The 18,423-nt window shown below is 40.2% G+C and overlaps 1 protein-coding gene across 3 annotated transcripts in view; it reads right to left on the bottom strand.

Annotated features, from left to right (window-relative positions):
• Nucleotides 1-878: 878 nt before the first annotated feature.
• Nucleotides 879-18,423, bottom strand: part of cacng8b (calcium channel, voltage-dependent, gamma subunit 8b) — a 19,439-nt gene continuing 1,894 nt past the window's right edge. Inside the window, exons 2-7 of one of the 3 annotated variants that reach the window (XM_032518955.1) lie at nt 13,080-13,116; nt 11,008-11,298; nt 10,007-10,231; nt 6,116-6,199; nt 3,721-3,861; nt 879-3,417 (exon numbers count right to left, since the gene is read on the bottom strand). In XM_032518955.1, the coding sequence (XP_032374846.1) occupies nt 2,621-3,417; nt 3,721-3,861; nt 6,116-6,199; nt 10,007-10,229 (1,245 nt within the window). In that variant the 5' untranslated portion in view covers nt 10,230-10,231; nt 11,008-11,298; nt 13,080-13,116 and the 3' untranslated portion in view covers nt 879-2,620. Of the gene's footprint in view, nt 3,418-3,720; nt 3,862-6,115; nt 6,200-10,006; nt 10,232-11,007; nt 11,299-13,079; nt 13,117-18,177; nt 18,202-18,423 lie in introns of those variants that run through there. The other 2 variants (XM_032518956.1, XM_032518954.1) reach the window with 2 other exon arrangements.

Below are 18,423 nucleotides of genomic sequence, written 5' to 3'. Positions count from 1 at the left end.
GACCCCATATAGACATGAATTAAGACAAACACAAATATTCTGCTTTAAATAAAAATTATTGCTTGTGCGTACATGTCTTAAACTCATGTTTAGGTTGAGCACAGAGAAACCTTCAGCAGATAAACGTAAAAACAGCCTTCTAGTATAAAACTCTGAACATGCATCATTCTACAGGGAACATAAAACATCCAAGGGAAGTAACAATAGTGGAAGGGGACCTTAAGTTGCATTTTTATTGCAGGACTTTCACTAATAAGTATTTTTTAAAGTGTAAAATTGCTACTTTTATTTGAACCTGCAATAAAAGATTTTTTGGCCACTTGATATGGCAAACTTGTTAGCAAAGAGTTAGTTATGCTGTTGCAGAGCAACATTCTAATTTATTTGGAGTTGTGTTTCTGACCACCCTTAGGTCCAATATTCACTCTTCTTTTAGCTCTGCTTTTGGTTTCTTCCGACTTCTGAGGTAAATATCTGTCTCTCTAGTTTCTAAATGCTGCACTATGTTCACCAGCTACTTGCTAACTGGGTCTGTCTGCTGTTTGGTGCTGGACAGCTAGTGTGATTATTATATTTTTATTGCTGAAAACAGCTTCCTGCTGCGAACGGAAACAACGCCCTGAGAACGGTGAGAGTGATCGAGAACGGTAACTTAGTGAACCAGATAGCTAAACAATAACAATGAGCTGAAACTCGCTGTAAACCTGAGCAGAGCTGCAGCTTCTTCACTACGAGCAACTCCTTTCACAATTTCATTAAATACATTGTTATCAAAAAAATATATTGATTTGAGCCACTTTAAGTAGGCTAAAGGATCTTAATACTTGTAGACTTTCTACAGATGATCTTGAGGGAAACAAAAGACAGTAGTCTGTGAATATGTCTGTTATTGTATTTTTTTTTATAAACTTCGTGCAATACAGTGCTTAAGTTTATCACACATTTAGATAAACCATAATCATTTGTCTAGATATATCTATTCTCACTACATACTATTCATATTGCCCACATAAATGCTGTCTGTGTGCAGTTTTTATCACATTATTCTTTTTTCTGAAATTAAATCAAAGAAATTAAAACATATAGAATCTGGAAGCGTCTGGTTGTTTTGTTTTGCTTCTTCATTATATCATGTAGCGGTGTGTCCATGGTTTCAACCCGGATCTGCAGTCACTCGGGACAGTTCAGAAGAGAGAGGTGGGGGGTGGGGGATGGGGGCTGTTTCCATGTGTTTACATTCTCATCAACATAAACAGATCAGGTCAGAGTTCAGACTCAGGAGTCAGCGGTCATGAGGGAAGCACAGTGAAAAGAATCTTTGGGGAGGTTAGGGGTTGTCTCTGTGGTAAATTTTGGCAGGGGGAGCAGGTATGGCGGCGCAGAGTCCAGGGAGGGCACCGGGAACAAAACAGCCCAAAATGCATACCCAGTTTGAACAGTGGTCCCGAAAAACAAATTTATAGACTTTACAAATATATGTATGCGTAAATTACAATGTACATGTATCTTTTCAAAAGTTTTCTCCATAGTGTTTTTTAAACCCTCTCAACCCACATATACATATTGTCTTTTTTTTGCCACTGAAAAGTATGAGTTGCATGTCTCACTTTGGGACTCTTCATAGAAAAAAATGATTCGTTTTTTTGTTTTTCTGCTCAGGCAGTCAACTTTACCTGAATCTGTACAAATGTATTATTCTATATCTCTATTTTCTGCGTCCTCCAATCAGAGGTTTCTGTTAATGCCCAAGAACAAACATCTTCAACACGACTATAGCTACAAGTACTACTGTTAACACTGATTAGAATGGAAATAAGACTAACAGAGGCCCATAGAAAACTCAGACTTATAATAACAATGAAGTTGATCAGTTGTCTCAATCACTCACATTATTGTTGCATTTCAGTATCAATATTGGAAGACAATTTACAGTATTCAAATATGACTTCATGTTATGAATGAAAATTATATAATATGGGGGTTCAGAAAAATACAGGCCCTCATTCTTCCACATATTGTGCACACTCATGCTTGACACTTTGACACAGTTACACACAGATCACTGACAGTCCCAGTGGTTCTGCATGGAAGAAATTCACAGTAAAAGTCGTTGAGATCTAAAATTTGAGTGAAAGTAACATGGAAATTGAAATTTTCATTCCAAACTATATAGTGTTTGCAAATCTGGCTAGCATGTAATAACGCTAAGAATAATCACAACAACAATTTTACATTAATGATGATCGGGTTAATTAGCAGTAATATTGCACAAAAAAATATGTGAAACCTTTTTATAATAGCCCAAGGTTAATTGCGTTTGATCATTAACAAAATAAATCATTTCTAGCACGTTAAAATATCAAAATAGTTTTATTGTGAAAGTTCATTGTTGTTGTTATTATCACTCTGTTATTACTAATCTTCTTTTTGTTCTCAGTGAGATTGAGCAGACTAAATAACAGTGAACATGGAGGGAGAGATTTAGCATTTCACATGTCTTGCTATCTATTTTGTGTTGAGCCACATAAACACAATGCTTCTCTCTATCTTCCCTCTTTCATTACTACCCATCTTCCTTCTCTCCCTTCCTTCTCACCTCCTCCTCTCACACCCTTTCTGTCTACACAGGCGTTGTCTTCCTATTGAGGGTGTTGGAGTTGCTCTCCCTGTCTCCCTTCAGCCTGTCCAGAGTCCCCATCCCTCGCTCCCTGTCTACTGTGGACGAGTTGAAGGGTGGAGGGGCGGAACCCACCGAGTTGGGCATTGGCGCGTTGGAGTTAGAAGAATTGGAAGGGTTGTGGGACTTAAGCGAGGGAAGTGTACCACTCATCATCACCCCACCTCCCCCTCCATCCTTTGGGAAGCAGTTGTGGAGCTGGTAGAGCGTGGCCCTGTCCACCGTTCCATACATGGGCGGCAAACCCCCCAGTTTGGGGTCACGGGACAACGTGTAGAGAGAGATGTCGCCTCCAGCCAGGGTCGTGTGGGAGCGAGAGTGGGGATTTGGTAAAGTGGATACGGAGATGGGGCCCTGGGAAAGCAGCGCAGAGGGGGGCAGGCCAAAGTTCTTGCCCCCACCCCCCCCTACAGGTGAGGGGTCTCGAGAGCGGGAGGGGTCTGTGGAGCGGGACGAAGAGCGGGAGCGACGGCGGAAGCGGTAGCTGGGCAGGCGAAGCATTGCGTGCGTGGTGCTCTTGAAAATGTCGGTACGCGAGCGGCAGCGCAGCTCCTTGTTCTTCTCAATGTAGATGTTTACAGCCAGCACCCCCACCATCTCGGCCATGATGAAGGACAGACCTCCGAAGTAAAAGGACCAACCGTAGGAGTACTGCCACTTCTTATCCTCGTCCTTCTTAGGAGAGATGTCCCCCAGTGCGGCCGAGATGTACACGATCACACCAATTATGTTACTCAGACCTAAGGGACAACAAAAGAGCTAAATAAACTCAGACAGACTAACTTATTGTATCAATAAACACATTTGTTTGACATAACGATTTGTGACATTCTCAATAAAGACAACTGGCAAGATGAAGGTTGAATGTAAAACGCTCTATTAAACTGACAGACTAAACTAGACTAGACACTTCCAGACCAAGCATTAAACTGTTGGGCAAGTAAGCTAATATTCTCCGGACCACCATTCACACAAGCAGTCACACACATATAAGCGCATATATCTGCACAGAGATGCACATACAATATTGTTATGTAAGTTACCTGCAGCCACAAAGAGAATTCCCGCCCCCAGTATGATGTTCCTTTTGCTCTTATAGAAACGACTGGCAGCGATGCAAACCCCTCCCATCAGAAGCAGGATGGCACTAAGGATTGGGAAGATGTTGGAAGCCCTGACTACCCCTAAAAAGAAGAGAGAATACTGGTGAAAAAGAAAAACTAGAATGAAGATGGAATGTAAATATGTGTGGAATTACATGGGAATTCTATAACAATATCTGAATTGTTTTCATAGTTAGTTTATGACATCAAACACACGCTTGATTCAACATAAAAGAGCTACATTATATAAGTTACAAGAATCAAACTTTTCCTACAGATATTAGTTCACATTAAAAAGATTCAATTGGTAAACACTCCTGCTTTGGGCCAGGTCAATCACAACCACTTAGTTCATACAGTATGGGATGGGTTTCAGAAAATTTGACTGACAACACCCCTCCTCCGAGAGACCTTGGGTTCCGGAAGTAAATTTCCCATTCATTTTTTCCATTGACGTCTGGAAAAATCCGTATATAAAGAGTTTTAGACCATGCCTAAGCTAACCAGCTACCAGCAAAATGATATACTAAACATTGACTTTGACAAAAAAGTCAAAGTCAAATAATTTTATTATCAAACAAAGGAACTACTCATCCCATAAACCACCGCACACCACTGACTAAAGTAAGCTAACGTTTGTTTAGCTAACAGCTATTCTGCTAACCGCTAGCTGAGCCAGCATGTAATAACTTTAAAAGACCCAAATAAAACCTTAAAATAACCTTTAAAATACATAACAGCTGTTACGTCAGCTATAGCCTGCTTTTCCCAGTGTTTAGTTTGAGTTAACATTATTGAATTGAATTGAAAGCCTTTGTTGTCATTGTACCAGTACAAAAGCCAAATTAGCTGTTAGCTAAACTAACATTAGCTTCCCGGTGGAGGCTAACAGCAGAAGCGTGGGAACAGATGGTGATTTGTGCAGTGTCGTAAATCCACGTGAACAGGATTCTCTTATCATGGCAACCGCACTTTAAAATTCCTTTTGTTTGACGGCATTTTACTTACTCAATTACCATATTTTCATTGTCTATTTCTTGCCTGTATTTCTTGCCTTGTATTTCTTGCCTTGTATTTCTTTCGTGCTTACTTGTTTGTGTGTTATTGTTTTGTTTTTTGTTTTTTGCTGTTGCTGCTATGCTGCTACTTGTAACGACAGAATTTCCCCGTCGTGGGATAAATAAAGTATAATCTAATCTAATCTAATCTAATCTTGCGCACAGATCGGGTACCGACAGCTCCCCCTCCTCACCAGCATGAGGCATCACTGTGGAATTGATCAGGATTGTGGGTAATGAAGTACTTATCCAAGACATCTTGAATAAAAGACAATTATCTCAAAACAAGGTCGGTGCCCCATGAACTTCTATCTATATGAGCACATACAATCGGTTAGTCATGTGGTAGATGGTTTTAAGTCTACCATCAGCGGTTACGATTTTATGGCTTATAGTTGTCAATGGAGAAATTGCATTGTATTTTTTACTTCCAGAACCTGTTGTAGGCAGGACTGTTGAGCTCTCTTGCAGGGCCTTTGCGCTTTATGCAAATATGTGATGACATCATTTCTGCCTTGTGCACCCTCGTCCCGGGGACAAATTCTGATGCCAAAAACAGCAACACTCGTTTACAGACATTGATGCTACACCATCACAGCTCATCTCTACAAACTGTAGTATGTTTCCATTTGTTGGTTGTTATCCAATTGCATTCAGAGGTATTTTTTGTCTAAGGCCGTTGATACCTGATTGGAAATTGGAGGTTCCAGACTAACTCGCATTTTCGATTAGGTCTGGCAATGTCGGAACACACACACGCACACGCACACGCACACGCACACGCACACGCACACACACACACACACACACACACACCACACACACACACAAACACACACGCACACACACACACACACACACACACACATATATACACACACACACACTTCTCTCATCTAGAAAAAACTAGGCCACAGGAGAGAAAATGCCACCTAAATGCCAGCAAAATGCCTCTGCAACATTGTAAACAGAACACAAGCTTTTCATTCTGTATGCACAGGCACACATGTAGCATATCATGGAGCAGAGAGACATCACTGCAGGGCACTGAGGACAAACTAGGGCAACCCATCTCCCCTGACTTTCTGTACACAATGACACATGTTTATTTCTTGCAGAGATAATCTTCTGAGGAATGCGCAATAAACAATAAACACCAAATAAAAAAAAGTAACAGAAGTTAATTTTACAATTTATTTTCCTTCTCTCTCTTATTTGTAACCAGCCATCTCTCTCATTCATTCATCATATACCTATTAATGCTGGTATTGACTTACGTAGGACATACTCTGCCCCATCATGGTCAAAGTCTGCATCTTCTGGAAAGTGGTTAATCTGAGAACACGATCCTCTCTTTACTCCTGAGATATGAGAGGAGAAACAGGGTTGACCAGACACAACAAAGACAGGAACTCACAATTGTAATCTTAAAAAAGAGAACAGCGAATACCCTCCCAAGCAACAAACTGAGTGACACCTGAACATAGTCATGTCTTTGTTGCAACATCTCTTGTTTGAATCCAAGCATGTGTACAGGGTGAAAAAACGTCAACATACATGAGAACATCCCAAAGGTTCTTCTGAATGCAAGTTAGTAACATCACATGCATATACAGTAGACACACACACACACACACACACACACACACACTTACACACACACACACACACAGTCAAACAGGCAGACAGATAACTACCCGCCGGGGTCTTGCGTGTAGACAGACAGACGAATTTAGGGATGCACGCACGATGATGACAGCACACCACTGTTGCTGATGGATGGATTGTGAGTAAGATGGATGGAAGTGATGGAATGAAGAGACACAGACGTAGGGAGAGACGGACACATGTGGGGTGAGCTGGTCTTTCTCACAGCTCTTATATTTCCACAGGTTGGTCTGTAAAGAAACGGAGGAGGTACATCAGTTGAGCCACACAGTCCCGCACTCTCATTCTCAGACACAGGCCGTTCCAGGTGATGGTCAGGGTTTCATTTTTTCATAGTTTCATTAGTTGGCATTTTTGACAGATTTCCTTCAGTTCCTCAAAGCACATGTTTGCTGTAGGACTAATCACTGATTCTCTGAATGACTTACTGCCACTAAACATTGCATCTCTACAAGCTCCTAATTTCAGGACATAAAATTCTACTGAGTGGCAGTATTAGCTGGCTAGTTTTGTGTTTATGTGTTTACCCAGGATGCATGGGTTTGAATCCCACTTCTGACAATAACATATAACTACAACACATCATACTAGTTCCAGTTTTATACACACAACTGTGGACAAACCGTAAACACTACCTGTACTTCAGATTTAATATTGTACATACATATGCCACTTCTTATCTATGACCGTTCTGTTAACCTGTTTATATTTTTGGCATAGTGTTTTGTTTGTTGTTTTATGTTTTTTTTTGTACATTTAAGTATATTCAGATTTTGTACCTTATTGATGTTTAATATTTGCACCCAGTATATTTGCAATATTCCCTACTTAGTACTATGACACCTGCATAACAATTTCCCTTGTGATACTTTGAGCTCCACATTATCTCATCTTATCTTATCTTATCTCCATGTCCTATATATAAGGGGCACCTGTACCCCAAAGGGTACTTTTGCCGTTACCAGGGGGTAGTTCTGGAGTGGCTAAACTAATTTGAAAACAACAATTAAATTAAGACTTAATAAAAAGAAACACAGCAAGAAAGAAAAAATAACATATTGAGCCAGTTTTAACACATGAACAGACATGTGAGCAGAAAAGCAAAAACTGTCAGCTACAATGCAATAATGGAAATGTAGTAATGGGAAAATGCTTGACAATTCAAATAGTTTGATAGAATAAAAATAGATAAATATGAAGCTAAAACTACTGTGATACTATGTTAAAATTGACAGCTGAAAGTAGTACATTTCTGAACTTAACCATACTGAAAATTAAGAGACATTAAGAATTCAGTTATATAAAAATGAATTATGACAATATCCACTGTTATATATTGATTTGAATTAAATAACACCCAGTTAATAATGAATTCAATAAACACCTTTATAACCAGAAGGGGTGCCTGAGTTCATCTTACACAGCTGAGGGGCTAATAAATAAAATAATGATTTAAAAGTAATTCAGTCCAACCCCACCTTCAGTAAATGGGCAAAAAAGCTGGAGAGGACAGGACACATCTCTATCCACAGCATAATGTGCCACCCACCCACGGGCATAAATCTTTAAGAGCTAGCATGTCCAGCACTTCCACTCCAGCTACACCTCACTGCATCACTACATAACTACTGAGCATCTATCTTGGCTGAATACTTACAGACATCAAGGATACTTCACCTCTAAGCCATGCCAAGACACTGTCAGCTTTTTTGCACCACAATGTGAGAGAAAAGACTGAAACAGAGGAAACTACAAGTAGGGGAAACCAGAGAAAGATTAAATGTAATGTTTGGGGGAATAAGACAGAGGGATAGCAAGTGGAGAAACTGAAAGAGTGAGGAAAAGGAGGGAGTGGGAGGGGGTGCACTGCAGCAGTGCTGCAAGGGCTAGAGCTTATCTCTAATTGGGTGCTTTGCTATCAGGAAGCTTAGAGATGAGGACAAATTAGCTTTGTACAATGACCAAGCCCAAGATGGGCCTGAGGATGCTTTATTAGGAGAGCCAAGAGGTTTTCCTGAAGACAGAAGTCTGTAGCAAAGGCACAGATCGCTAACTCCCGCTACCCTGTTGGTTGTAACTGCTTCACTGTTAACTCCATCCCAGCAATTACTGTTGAGTGTCAGCCAGGCAGTGTAATGTATAATAAATTAGCAGCTTGTGTTGCAGTGACAAGCTGAAGATTGAGAGATGGCCACTGCCAGTTTCTGTAGCTTCCGCCATTTGGGCCTTTTGTTTTAGCACTTGAATTAAATTACTGCAGCCTGATTCAAACACAAGATTTATGGATTATTTAGAGTGAGGTTTGTGCTTCAGTATCATGTAATTATACTGCAATTATGCAAACGTGTCTTCTTGTGACTAGGTAATGTCTAAAAAGTATGAGAAGAATGTGTTATGTTGATGCTATAAATGATTACTAATATTACAGCAATGCGACTGCTTCCTAAACAAAGTGTCCAAAGGTCAAGTGAAATGCGGACACTGCTGAACAAACTGATCCCGCTTTGCAACACATGGTGAGTGACGGAAAATATGTTTCCACTTAAAAGCTTTGACATAGCCAAGGAACTTTCATCCCAATGTAACAAGTTCAGTTCAGTTGGATTCATCACTACCTCCAGTGTCCAGCGGCACCCACTCGATTTTGGCTAGTGTTAAATAGTCAAAACACAGCGGAGGCAGAAAGACAAGTGTTTGTAATTTCAACAAAGTCTACAAACAGAAAGAAATGTGTGCTCAATCTGAATTATTCTGCAGGAAAAATGGATAGTCACCCATCCTCTCTTACCTGACTTAAAGAAATAAAGAGTATAAAGAACATTTAAAGGAACAGTTCAACATTTTGGGAAATACACTTTCACTTTCTTGCAGAGAGTTAGAAGAGAAGATTGATACAACTGTATATCAAACTCTGTAGTGTAAATATGAAGCTATATCTAGTGGGCAGTTAGTTTAGCTCAACACAAAAACTGGAAACGCCTCTGACAACTTTGGATGTTACAAATTGTCGTTTTGAAGCTTCAGTTTTTGTACAAATTAAACAAGCCAGCTATAATGTGTTGATTAGTGAGCTTTTTGGTGCTTATAGGTGGATTTTGTACAGAGCCAAGATAGCTGTTTCCTCCTGTTTCAAATCTTTATGCTAAGCTATGTTAACTGGCTGCTGTCTTTAACTTCATATTTCATATTAATCTTCTCATCTAACTCTCAGTAAGTAAAGCAGATAAGCGCATTTCTTAATCTTCAGTTGACTCTGCTTTATTATCCCTACTCACCCCCAGGTCCCTACAAGTCCTGGAAGCAAGAAGGTCTAGACTTCATTTGGATCTATGTTATATGCTAAATGGCTAGAACGTAACCAGCGCTGCGCTTCCATCAGCTCAGCACCCTTTTCACTGAAATCATCAACCTCAACCCAAACAACTTTGCTCCAGCACACATCCCCTTTAGTCCATATATCACCCAGTGACCCAAAGAGTCTCCCACAACTTATTCTTTACCTTCCAGGCAGCATATCCTCCACAGTCCAGAGTGGGTGAGCGCCCCTGGATCCTTCTTGTCCTTGTTATGGGGGTCATCCTGGGTAACGTTGGCTGTGCTGTTGCAGATGAGGGCACGGGAGTACAGCCAGTAGTCCGTCCCTATTGCCACCGTCATCAGGCCGAAGGCAGCGAATGCCCCCACGGTGGTGAGAAGGATCTGGATCCCCTTCTCACACACCATGCCTTCAGAGAGAAAACATAGGAGGAGGAAGGGAAGGAGAAGAGGAAAGGGACGGATAAGTTAGAGAACAATAAAGAATGGACAATGTAAGCGGAAGTGTGTTTTCAATCATACACAAAGTGCAGTTTATTAAGAAAGACCATGAACGTTCAGGTGAGATGATGAGGGGCAAGAGGGGCACGGGTGGGAGGCTGAGAGGGAGGCGATGAGAAAAGACAACAGCGAGGAGGCGGATGTGGGAGGTGCACAAGTGGCTGTATGATGTGTCCTTGGAGGAGAGTTGAATAACTCTGCTGACTCTGCTTAACAAGACAGAATTGATGTGAAACACAACAGATCACATCCTCCCAATCTCAATGTACTCCATATTCATGACCCTGACACCATTTTCCCCCTCAGAATCAGCAGGACTGGAGATGACTACACACACAAACACACACACACACCACACACACACCACACACACAACACACACACACACACACACACACACACACACACACACACACACACACACGCACATCTAACATGACATGAACTTGTACCTGTTACAGTCATTATTAGGAAGGGAATGTGGGTGCACCCTTTACACCCTTTACAAAAACATGTATGCTCTCACAGAAATAGCATCATACAGCTCGCCACATGCACACCTGCATTTGTGAAGGGGCAATAAAGTTGCCTCAGTGGCCTATAATTAAATAAAAAGTTTCCATTTCACCCTGACAACACAGATTCTGACAGACTAGAAAAGACTCAACCAGTCAAGAAGACTTACCTGACGGCGAGTTTCTATCCTTCGACTCAATTTTGAAATCTTTCTTTTCCTCGTCAGTGAAGAACGTGCTGTCCCCTCAATCCGGACAGCATCCATCGACTGTTTTCACCCGCTCCCTCTCTCCTTCTTGCACTCGTTCTCTCTCTTTTGCCCTCTTTCTCTTGCTCTCTCTCTCTCTTTTTCTTTCTTTCTCAAAGATGTTGCTGTTGAAGGTTGTGGCTTGGACGGTTGTCCCGCTCTCTGTCCGTCCCCCGTTAGCAGAAAACTTGCAGCATGGTCACTGCTCTGCAGCTGCACAGAAAATAAGGCAAAAGACAGGGGGGATTTTAGTAGTTTTTGTAGTAGTATTACGTAGATAATGCATTTCAAGATGAAAAGAACATGTTTGACATTTTTATTGCAAAGAGTATAGTGCAGTAAATAGCCATTAGTACAATCATTCTATCAAAGCTGGAATCGCCATATTGAAAAATACGTGTTCAGATTTTGTTTAATGCTGATTTGATTCCCGCCTTTCTCAACGTTATCCTCATCTTTTTTTGTATAATTTTGTAAGTTGTAGGTCTGAAACAATGAGTAAATTAGTCAATTGGTTGAATGGCAGAAAACTATTTTATAATTGATTAATTAAGTAATTATTCAAGCAAAAGTACCAAACATTGGAACATAATTGTTGGGATTTACTGCTTTTCTAGTAATATATAGCCTATAATACATAAGAATAAATTGAAATCTTTGAATTTTGAATTGTCAATTTAAAAAAACAAGCAGTTTGGAGACGTCACCTCAGTCTTTAGGAATTTGTCATCGACCTTTTTTTACTATTTTCTGACATTTTATAGTTCAAATCATTAATCGAGAAAACAATCTGAAGAATAATTAATAATGGTTGTTAGTTGAATCCCTAGTACATTTTCATGTTTGTCTAAATGTTGGATTTTTGCATTTGCTTTTGCTGTCCTGTTTGCAGAAGGCGCCCATGCAAAAGAGAGTGAACTGCTCTAACTGGACCACCCTGTGTAAATAAAGGCTAAATGAATGAGATTGAATTTTCACTATTAATCAACTAATCGTTTGATCTATAAAATGTCAGAAAACAGTGAATACTGCCCCTTTCCAGTTTTCTGATGCACAAGATGAGGTCTTTGTCCAACTAACAGTCCAGAAACTCACAATCTTATCTTCTCAAATTAAATATCTCAAATAACAAGACAAAATAAAGCGGTGCATCCCTACAATTACCAAACAAAAGAATCTGGATCCAGGGGATTTGTGGAGTTTTTATTTATTTTTTTATTTTTTGCCATGCTAGCAGCATGGCTCAGTGTCAGTCTGTCAGACTGAAATATCAACACCTATTGGACAGATTGCCAAGAACTTTTGTGCAGCCATTCATGATCTTTAGAAGTTAATCAAAGTGACTTTGGTGGTGCTTTAACTTTTTCTCTAGTGCTACAATTACCTTGACATGATTGGCTTTTAGTGAAATATTGTAATGACTACTGGATAGATTGCCATGCAATTTGCTCCACACATTTATAATCCCCTCAGGATGAATTGTAATCACTTTGGTGATCCCCTGACTTTTCATCAAGCACCATCATCAGGTCCAAATTATAATTTGTCTAATACTTTGATTTATGACAACATATCTGCAACCCAAATGACATTTTGTGCTCTGTTAGCATGCACCCTAAACTAAAATGGTGAACATGTTAAACACCTGCTTACGTGTTAGCATTATGATTGTGATCATGTTAGCATGCTTATATTAGCATTTACGTAGCTCAAAACACCCCTGTAACTATAGCCTCACTGAGCTGCCAGCAGGGTTGTAGACTCTTGTTGCAGATTCATTTTTTGTAGACTGACTAATCAACCCATCAAATCTACTTTCTACACTACAGATGCTTTATTTTAATGTTTTAGAACCATATTGGAATTATATTAATACAGGTTAGAGTAATTATAAGTGACAGTGTTACAGGCTAAAGACAGACTGACTCCAGAGTGAGTTGTACTGCATCTAGCCTGAATAAGAGGAGCAAAAGGGGGAGGCAGAGAGGACCAACCTGACATTGTTACCATAGCAACATTGAATTCCAAAGTCTGGATCAGCATAGAGCGAGGGGGGGAAAGAGGGGCAGGAAAGAGATAGAAGCAGGGAGAGCAAAGCAGAGAGAATGCAGGGAAGAGAAAGAAAAGAGATGGGAAAGAATCAGAAATGAGGGGGAATATTTCAAATCACTAGCATGACTGTTGACTAAGAACCCCAGACAGAACAGTGCGCTAATGCTCTATCAATGACACAGATGCTCCCAGATCCTCCCCTACCCCCCCCCCCCCCCCACACACACACACACATAGATACATGCATGTGCACTCACAAACATACATAAATTAAACAGTTACTGAGGAAAGAATGACCTCGCCGTCTGCGTCTTCAAGGAAAGAATAGGAGGTAACGATAGTAGCCCGCATTATTCAACTACCATTATTTAGAAGACATAATGCAGTGCAGTCAAGTCTTTTAATATTTGATGATGCAATATGGCACCGTGATCAAAATAGGTTACATCCTGTTTGCATTGTGAGACCCAAAACAGAGCTTCCTCAGAGACAGAAGGAGATATAGTGTGTGTTGTGTGCCTTTTTTTATTTGTGTGAAAAATTTCCTCTCCAGTGCATCTGAGGATAGGTCTCGTCCAATCTTATTGAATCCCAGTAATGTTCCCCACATCTCTTTAGATAGTTAGACAGTTAGCCTTGTATCTCGGCACTCAGGCACCTTATTATGTAAACTGTCAAACGACACCACCACAGTGTGGCTTATTTATACATTGTGGCTTCATAAGTGCAACCAAACATGTGAATGTTTATGTTGCTTGTGTGTATGTCTCTCTGTAAGTATGACCTTCCAACCCTGTCAACAAACTGCCTCTCCCTGAGGACTATACCAGAAAGGATTACACTATCTAAAAGGCCTAAAAATGCAGTCTCTACTGTGTGTGTGTGTGTGGTGTGTGTGTGTGTGTGTGTGTGTGTGTGTGTGTGTGTGCGTGCGTGCGTGAATAAGTGTGTGTGTATGTGTGTATATGTGTTAGTGTCTGTGTGTGTGCACGCGCGTGTGTGTGCGTGTGTGTGCATGTGTGTGTATGTGTGTGGTCTTTGACTCCAGTATTTAATGAATGACCTTAACAGTAACCTACTAAGTTATTCCCCTTGGCAAAACTCCCCTGTGTAGGAGATCATAATTGTCATTTAATTATCTGTAATTTCTATTTTCCATCAATAATTAAGAAAAGGGGGAATGAGGGGAGTGAGAGCAGTGAGCGTGAAAGAACAAGAGGGCAAGAAGAAAGAAAGAAAGCGTGAGAGTTAAACTAAATGGGTTATATCAAGGGATTATTGGGGGGTCATAAAGAGGGGAAGGGTGTTTTTCTTTTGGCTCAAGATAAAATAGATTAATTTCTTGTCTGAAATCCATACTTTGTTTCAGCCTTCTTTTGCAAATATAGGTAATGGTTACATCAAAGAGGCCTTATAAAGTAGGTGCAGCATATGTAGAGGACAACTCTTCTGTCTCAGGGTTTATAAATGTAAACATTGGTGGCACACAATAAAGTTGCTTAAAGATATTAAGGTAAATGGTGCTCCTCATCGCTACTTGAAGCTACATTAGCCGCTACTAGCATAACACACTCGGATCTTAGACCAAACATTCAGCAGTCAAGTTGCTTTGTGGGTAATGAGGTGTCATGTTAAAACTATCCCTCATGAGTACTTCTTACAAAGTGAAAACATAAGGTTCAGCCCCCCTCAACACCTTAAAGAATTTTTGTACAGTCCCCAACGGCAACAGATTCGGCTGACTAGTGAAAAGTTTATTCCAGATTTAGAATATGGGTGGATTAAAAAATACACGCTTGGCTTTTCCATAATTCTGAGCTTCCCAGAGCTGATGTACAGTCATGGTTTTCTGTGCATGTTTGCAACACTCCGGACTTAGGGCTAGCCAGAGGCCAATTAGCTGCAGCAGGATGAACTGCAGCAACAAAGGCCTAGGGCTTAGCTTTGGGAGCTAGCTGCTACAAGGACCATTATATGACCAGGCCCTCACTTGTCAGAAAACTTCAGATGTAATCAGATCTACCTGCGTGACTCATTTCCAGCATGACAGAATACGTATAAAATACAAGCACACCCAATGAGTTGTGGCTCTAATAATGCAGCCATAAATCACACAGGAGATTTGAATTTTGTAGCAGCTGCTCCATTAGCTATTCATTGCATAAATCAACTACCAAACTGCTTGTTGAATAAATGATGACATCTGTAATACGTTTTTCCTCACATGGAAAGGCAATGATCCTGTGTGGGTATGTAAGAGTGTTTTCAGTGTAGATAAACAACACCGATTCAAAAGGGAGTCACACTACATTGACTGTTGCATGTCCAGGAGAGGAAATATAATAATCAGGGATGTAGTTAGTGAAAATGACATAACCTAGTACTGATTGCTTGACCAAGAGAAAAAAAATGCCTAAATTAGGCCTACTTATGATGACAAATCTAAAAGTACATGCAGTGTATTCTATTCTGAGTGCTTGATGCAAACATATCTAAACATTCAGAGCAGTGACTCTTGGTAGCTTTCTCCTTAATCATGACAAAAAAGCTACACACCTGAGCTCATTGCTGAGCTCCCACAGCTGGCTAACACACACACACACACACACACACACACAAACACACATGCATGCCAGCGTAGACACACACGCAAGTGCACAGAAAAGGATCAACACGCAATTAAACCCTTTGCAGGTGCGCACATACGCAACCTCAACCCTGACAACTGTCAAAATGATGACAATAAAATCATAAAATAGGTAATCTTGAAAAAGCACTTAAAAGTGTAGCAGAATTGCCATTCAGCCCATGTGTAAGTTCCACCAAGCTCCTCAAACTGCATGTGACCAAGTCTCTCCCTGTCTGAGGAGAACAGCCTGAGGAGGTAGTGACAGTAACACCTTGGTCTAAGAGGCTCCCAAAATAAAGTGTCTCTGGATGACCTGACACTCATGAACCCATGAACATATGCTTTAACACGCGTGCAACCATGCACATAAATAAATGCGTCCCTGTTCACTGAGTAAAGTGACAGGAGATCTAGCTAAAGATGGTTAAATTCATGTTATTTTATACAGAAAGAAGTGTGTTAACTTATTATTCCTCCATATAAGTGCAGCAGAGGTGGAAAAAATTAAGAACTTAAATAACGGAACATTTGCAGATATCAAAGCTACTCAAAAAAGACAGTGGCCTTTAATACAGACAGCACGGCTTAAACTAATGATTGTATTCACTAACAATTAATTTAGTCTCTAAGATGTCATAAAAGTTAGAAAAATACCCATCACAATTTAACTGAGCCCAAGGTGCAACTCAAAAACTGAGAAAACAGCTAATTCTAATAATGGAAAAAGGCATTTTTTAACAAATGAGTGAATGATATGAATGAATGAATGTTGGTATAAACAACAAGCAAAACAAATACAAAACAAATTTTGATATTTTGAGGAAATACACAAATCCGTCTTCTTTATGATAAAAGATGAGAAAATAGAAGATAATGCGTTAATTAGGTAGGTTTTATTACCTTCATGAGGAACTTGGCTAGCTGTTTTCCACCCTTTCCAGTCTTTGTGCTAATTTAAGCTAATTCACTCCAGACTCAAGCTTATTATTTAGCAATCAAGGTCCACTTATTAGCTTTTACAATGGATTTCATTCCCATCTCACTGTCTTCATTAGTGAATAGAGTTTATAACAAATGACATCTGAGCAAGCTCCTTCTGCTGAGGGAAAGCACCATGAAAAGAAACTAGTAAGTGGACTTTATCTTAATTATTAAACTAACTTTATGCCTGTCAACTAACGGATTAATCAACCATTGTTTTCAGGTCTTTACAGGTATACTGTTTATGCCTTAGTTAAATATTAAAGTGCTACACACAACCTTCTCTATACTTTATTTGGCATCCTTGAAATTGTACAAATGAAGATGTTCTTTTTTAAATACTGTATATACAATGTATACACACCCCTGCAGCCTGTTGCAATGAGCGAAGATGCTTTGATTCACAGGTCCCATGTTGTGTATTTCCAGCGCAGTGAGCACGCTTGCCAGTCAGACATGCTAACACTGTGTCTGCTGTATGTTTAGACTGCATACCTTTGCAAAGACAGGTTGCCTACAATAAATCACTGACACGATACAGTTCAATCACGGGCTCTTTCCACCCTGCTCTCAGAGGCTGCTCTAACTTCAGTGAAGCACTTAAATTCACCAAAGCTGGAGGTTAATTGATGCATGGGTCACAGCCATTGAGACAGGAGACAATTAGAAAGCTTCGGATAAAAGCCTTTGCTCACTGGAATTATAAGCAATGTTGTGTACTGAATCAGCAAATGCAGGAAGCCTGTGTTGAGTTTGCATTCATTTGCACACCAAGTACAATCATAGGTTCAGATTTACTTGCCAAGTACAGTAAACATACAGGAGTTAGTTTTACTGACATTAGTGCAAAGATTAGAAGTTACACGTTGATGTGATTAAACAGTTGTGTTTTGATTATTAGACCGGTTATAAGACCCTGACATTATATTTGTTAAAGTATCTGAGTCTGTTCCTCTTGTACAAAGCAGGGTTTCCTCCTGAGCTCCCTGAAGAGAGGAAAGAACATTGTAGGGCATCAAGAAAAATTGCAGCAAAGGCATTGATCCTCTGAACAATATAGCTACATGACAGATGTGATGATCACTGCAGAATTGCTTCTCCTCAGAGATAAAAAAACAGAGAGTAAGAATGAGATGAACGGCTAACGGCCAACCAGCTATGAAAGAAAAGAGGAATAGCGAGGCAAAACAAGCGAAAACATTCAGAAGTTAAAGACATCCTTTCCGAATGTTCGGGACCGCTAGTGCATTAGATGATAATGATTTGGCTGGTGCTAAAAAATAACTAGGCATTGACTGCAATGAGTCACCTTACAGTGTAACCAGCAACTCATAGAGGCGGCTGAGGGGTTTTGAAAGTTATCCAAAAATCTACAGAGACAATCACCAAGGCCACAAACACATCCCAAACATAGCACAGACAGTGTTTACCACGTGGGAGGCGAAGGGGCTGAGGAGGCGTGACCAGACCAATGGATGGCGGGACCATCCACCGCTCAGTAAAAAAGAGTTGCTGATCATTGATGGAGAGGCAGGCACTCAACAGCAGCACTATGACGCAAAAAATTACAGTTTCTTGTCACTATTGGGAACATAATTGATGTATCGCTGCACATTAGATAGCTGAACATACCCTTTAAGGAGCAACAATGTGTAAGCATAAACTTATAATTTATA

This window comes from Etheostoma spectabile, chromosome 6 (assembly GCF_008692095.1).
Source record: "Etheostoma spectabile isolate EspeVRDwgs_2016 chromosome 6, UIUC_Espe_1.0, whole genome shotgun sequence".
Lineage (NCBI taxonomy): Eukaryota > Metazoa > Chordata > Actinopteri > Perciformes > Percidae > Etheostoma > Etheostoma spectabile.
Note: the sequence above shows the minus strand (reverse complement) of the source record. Positions and strands in the feature narration are given on the sequence as shown.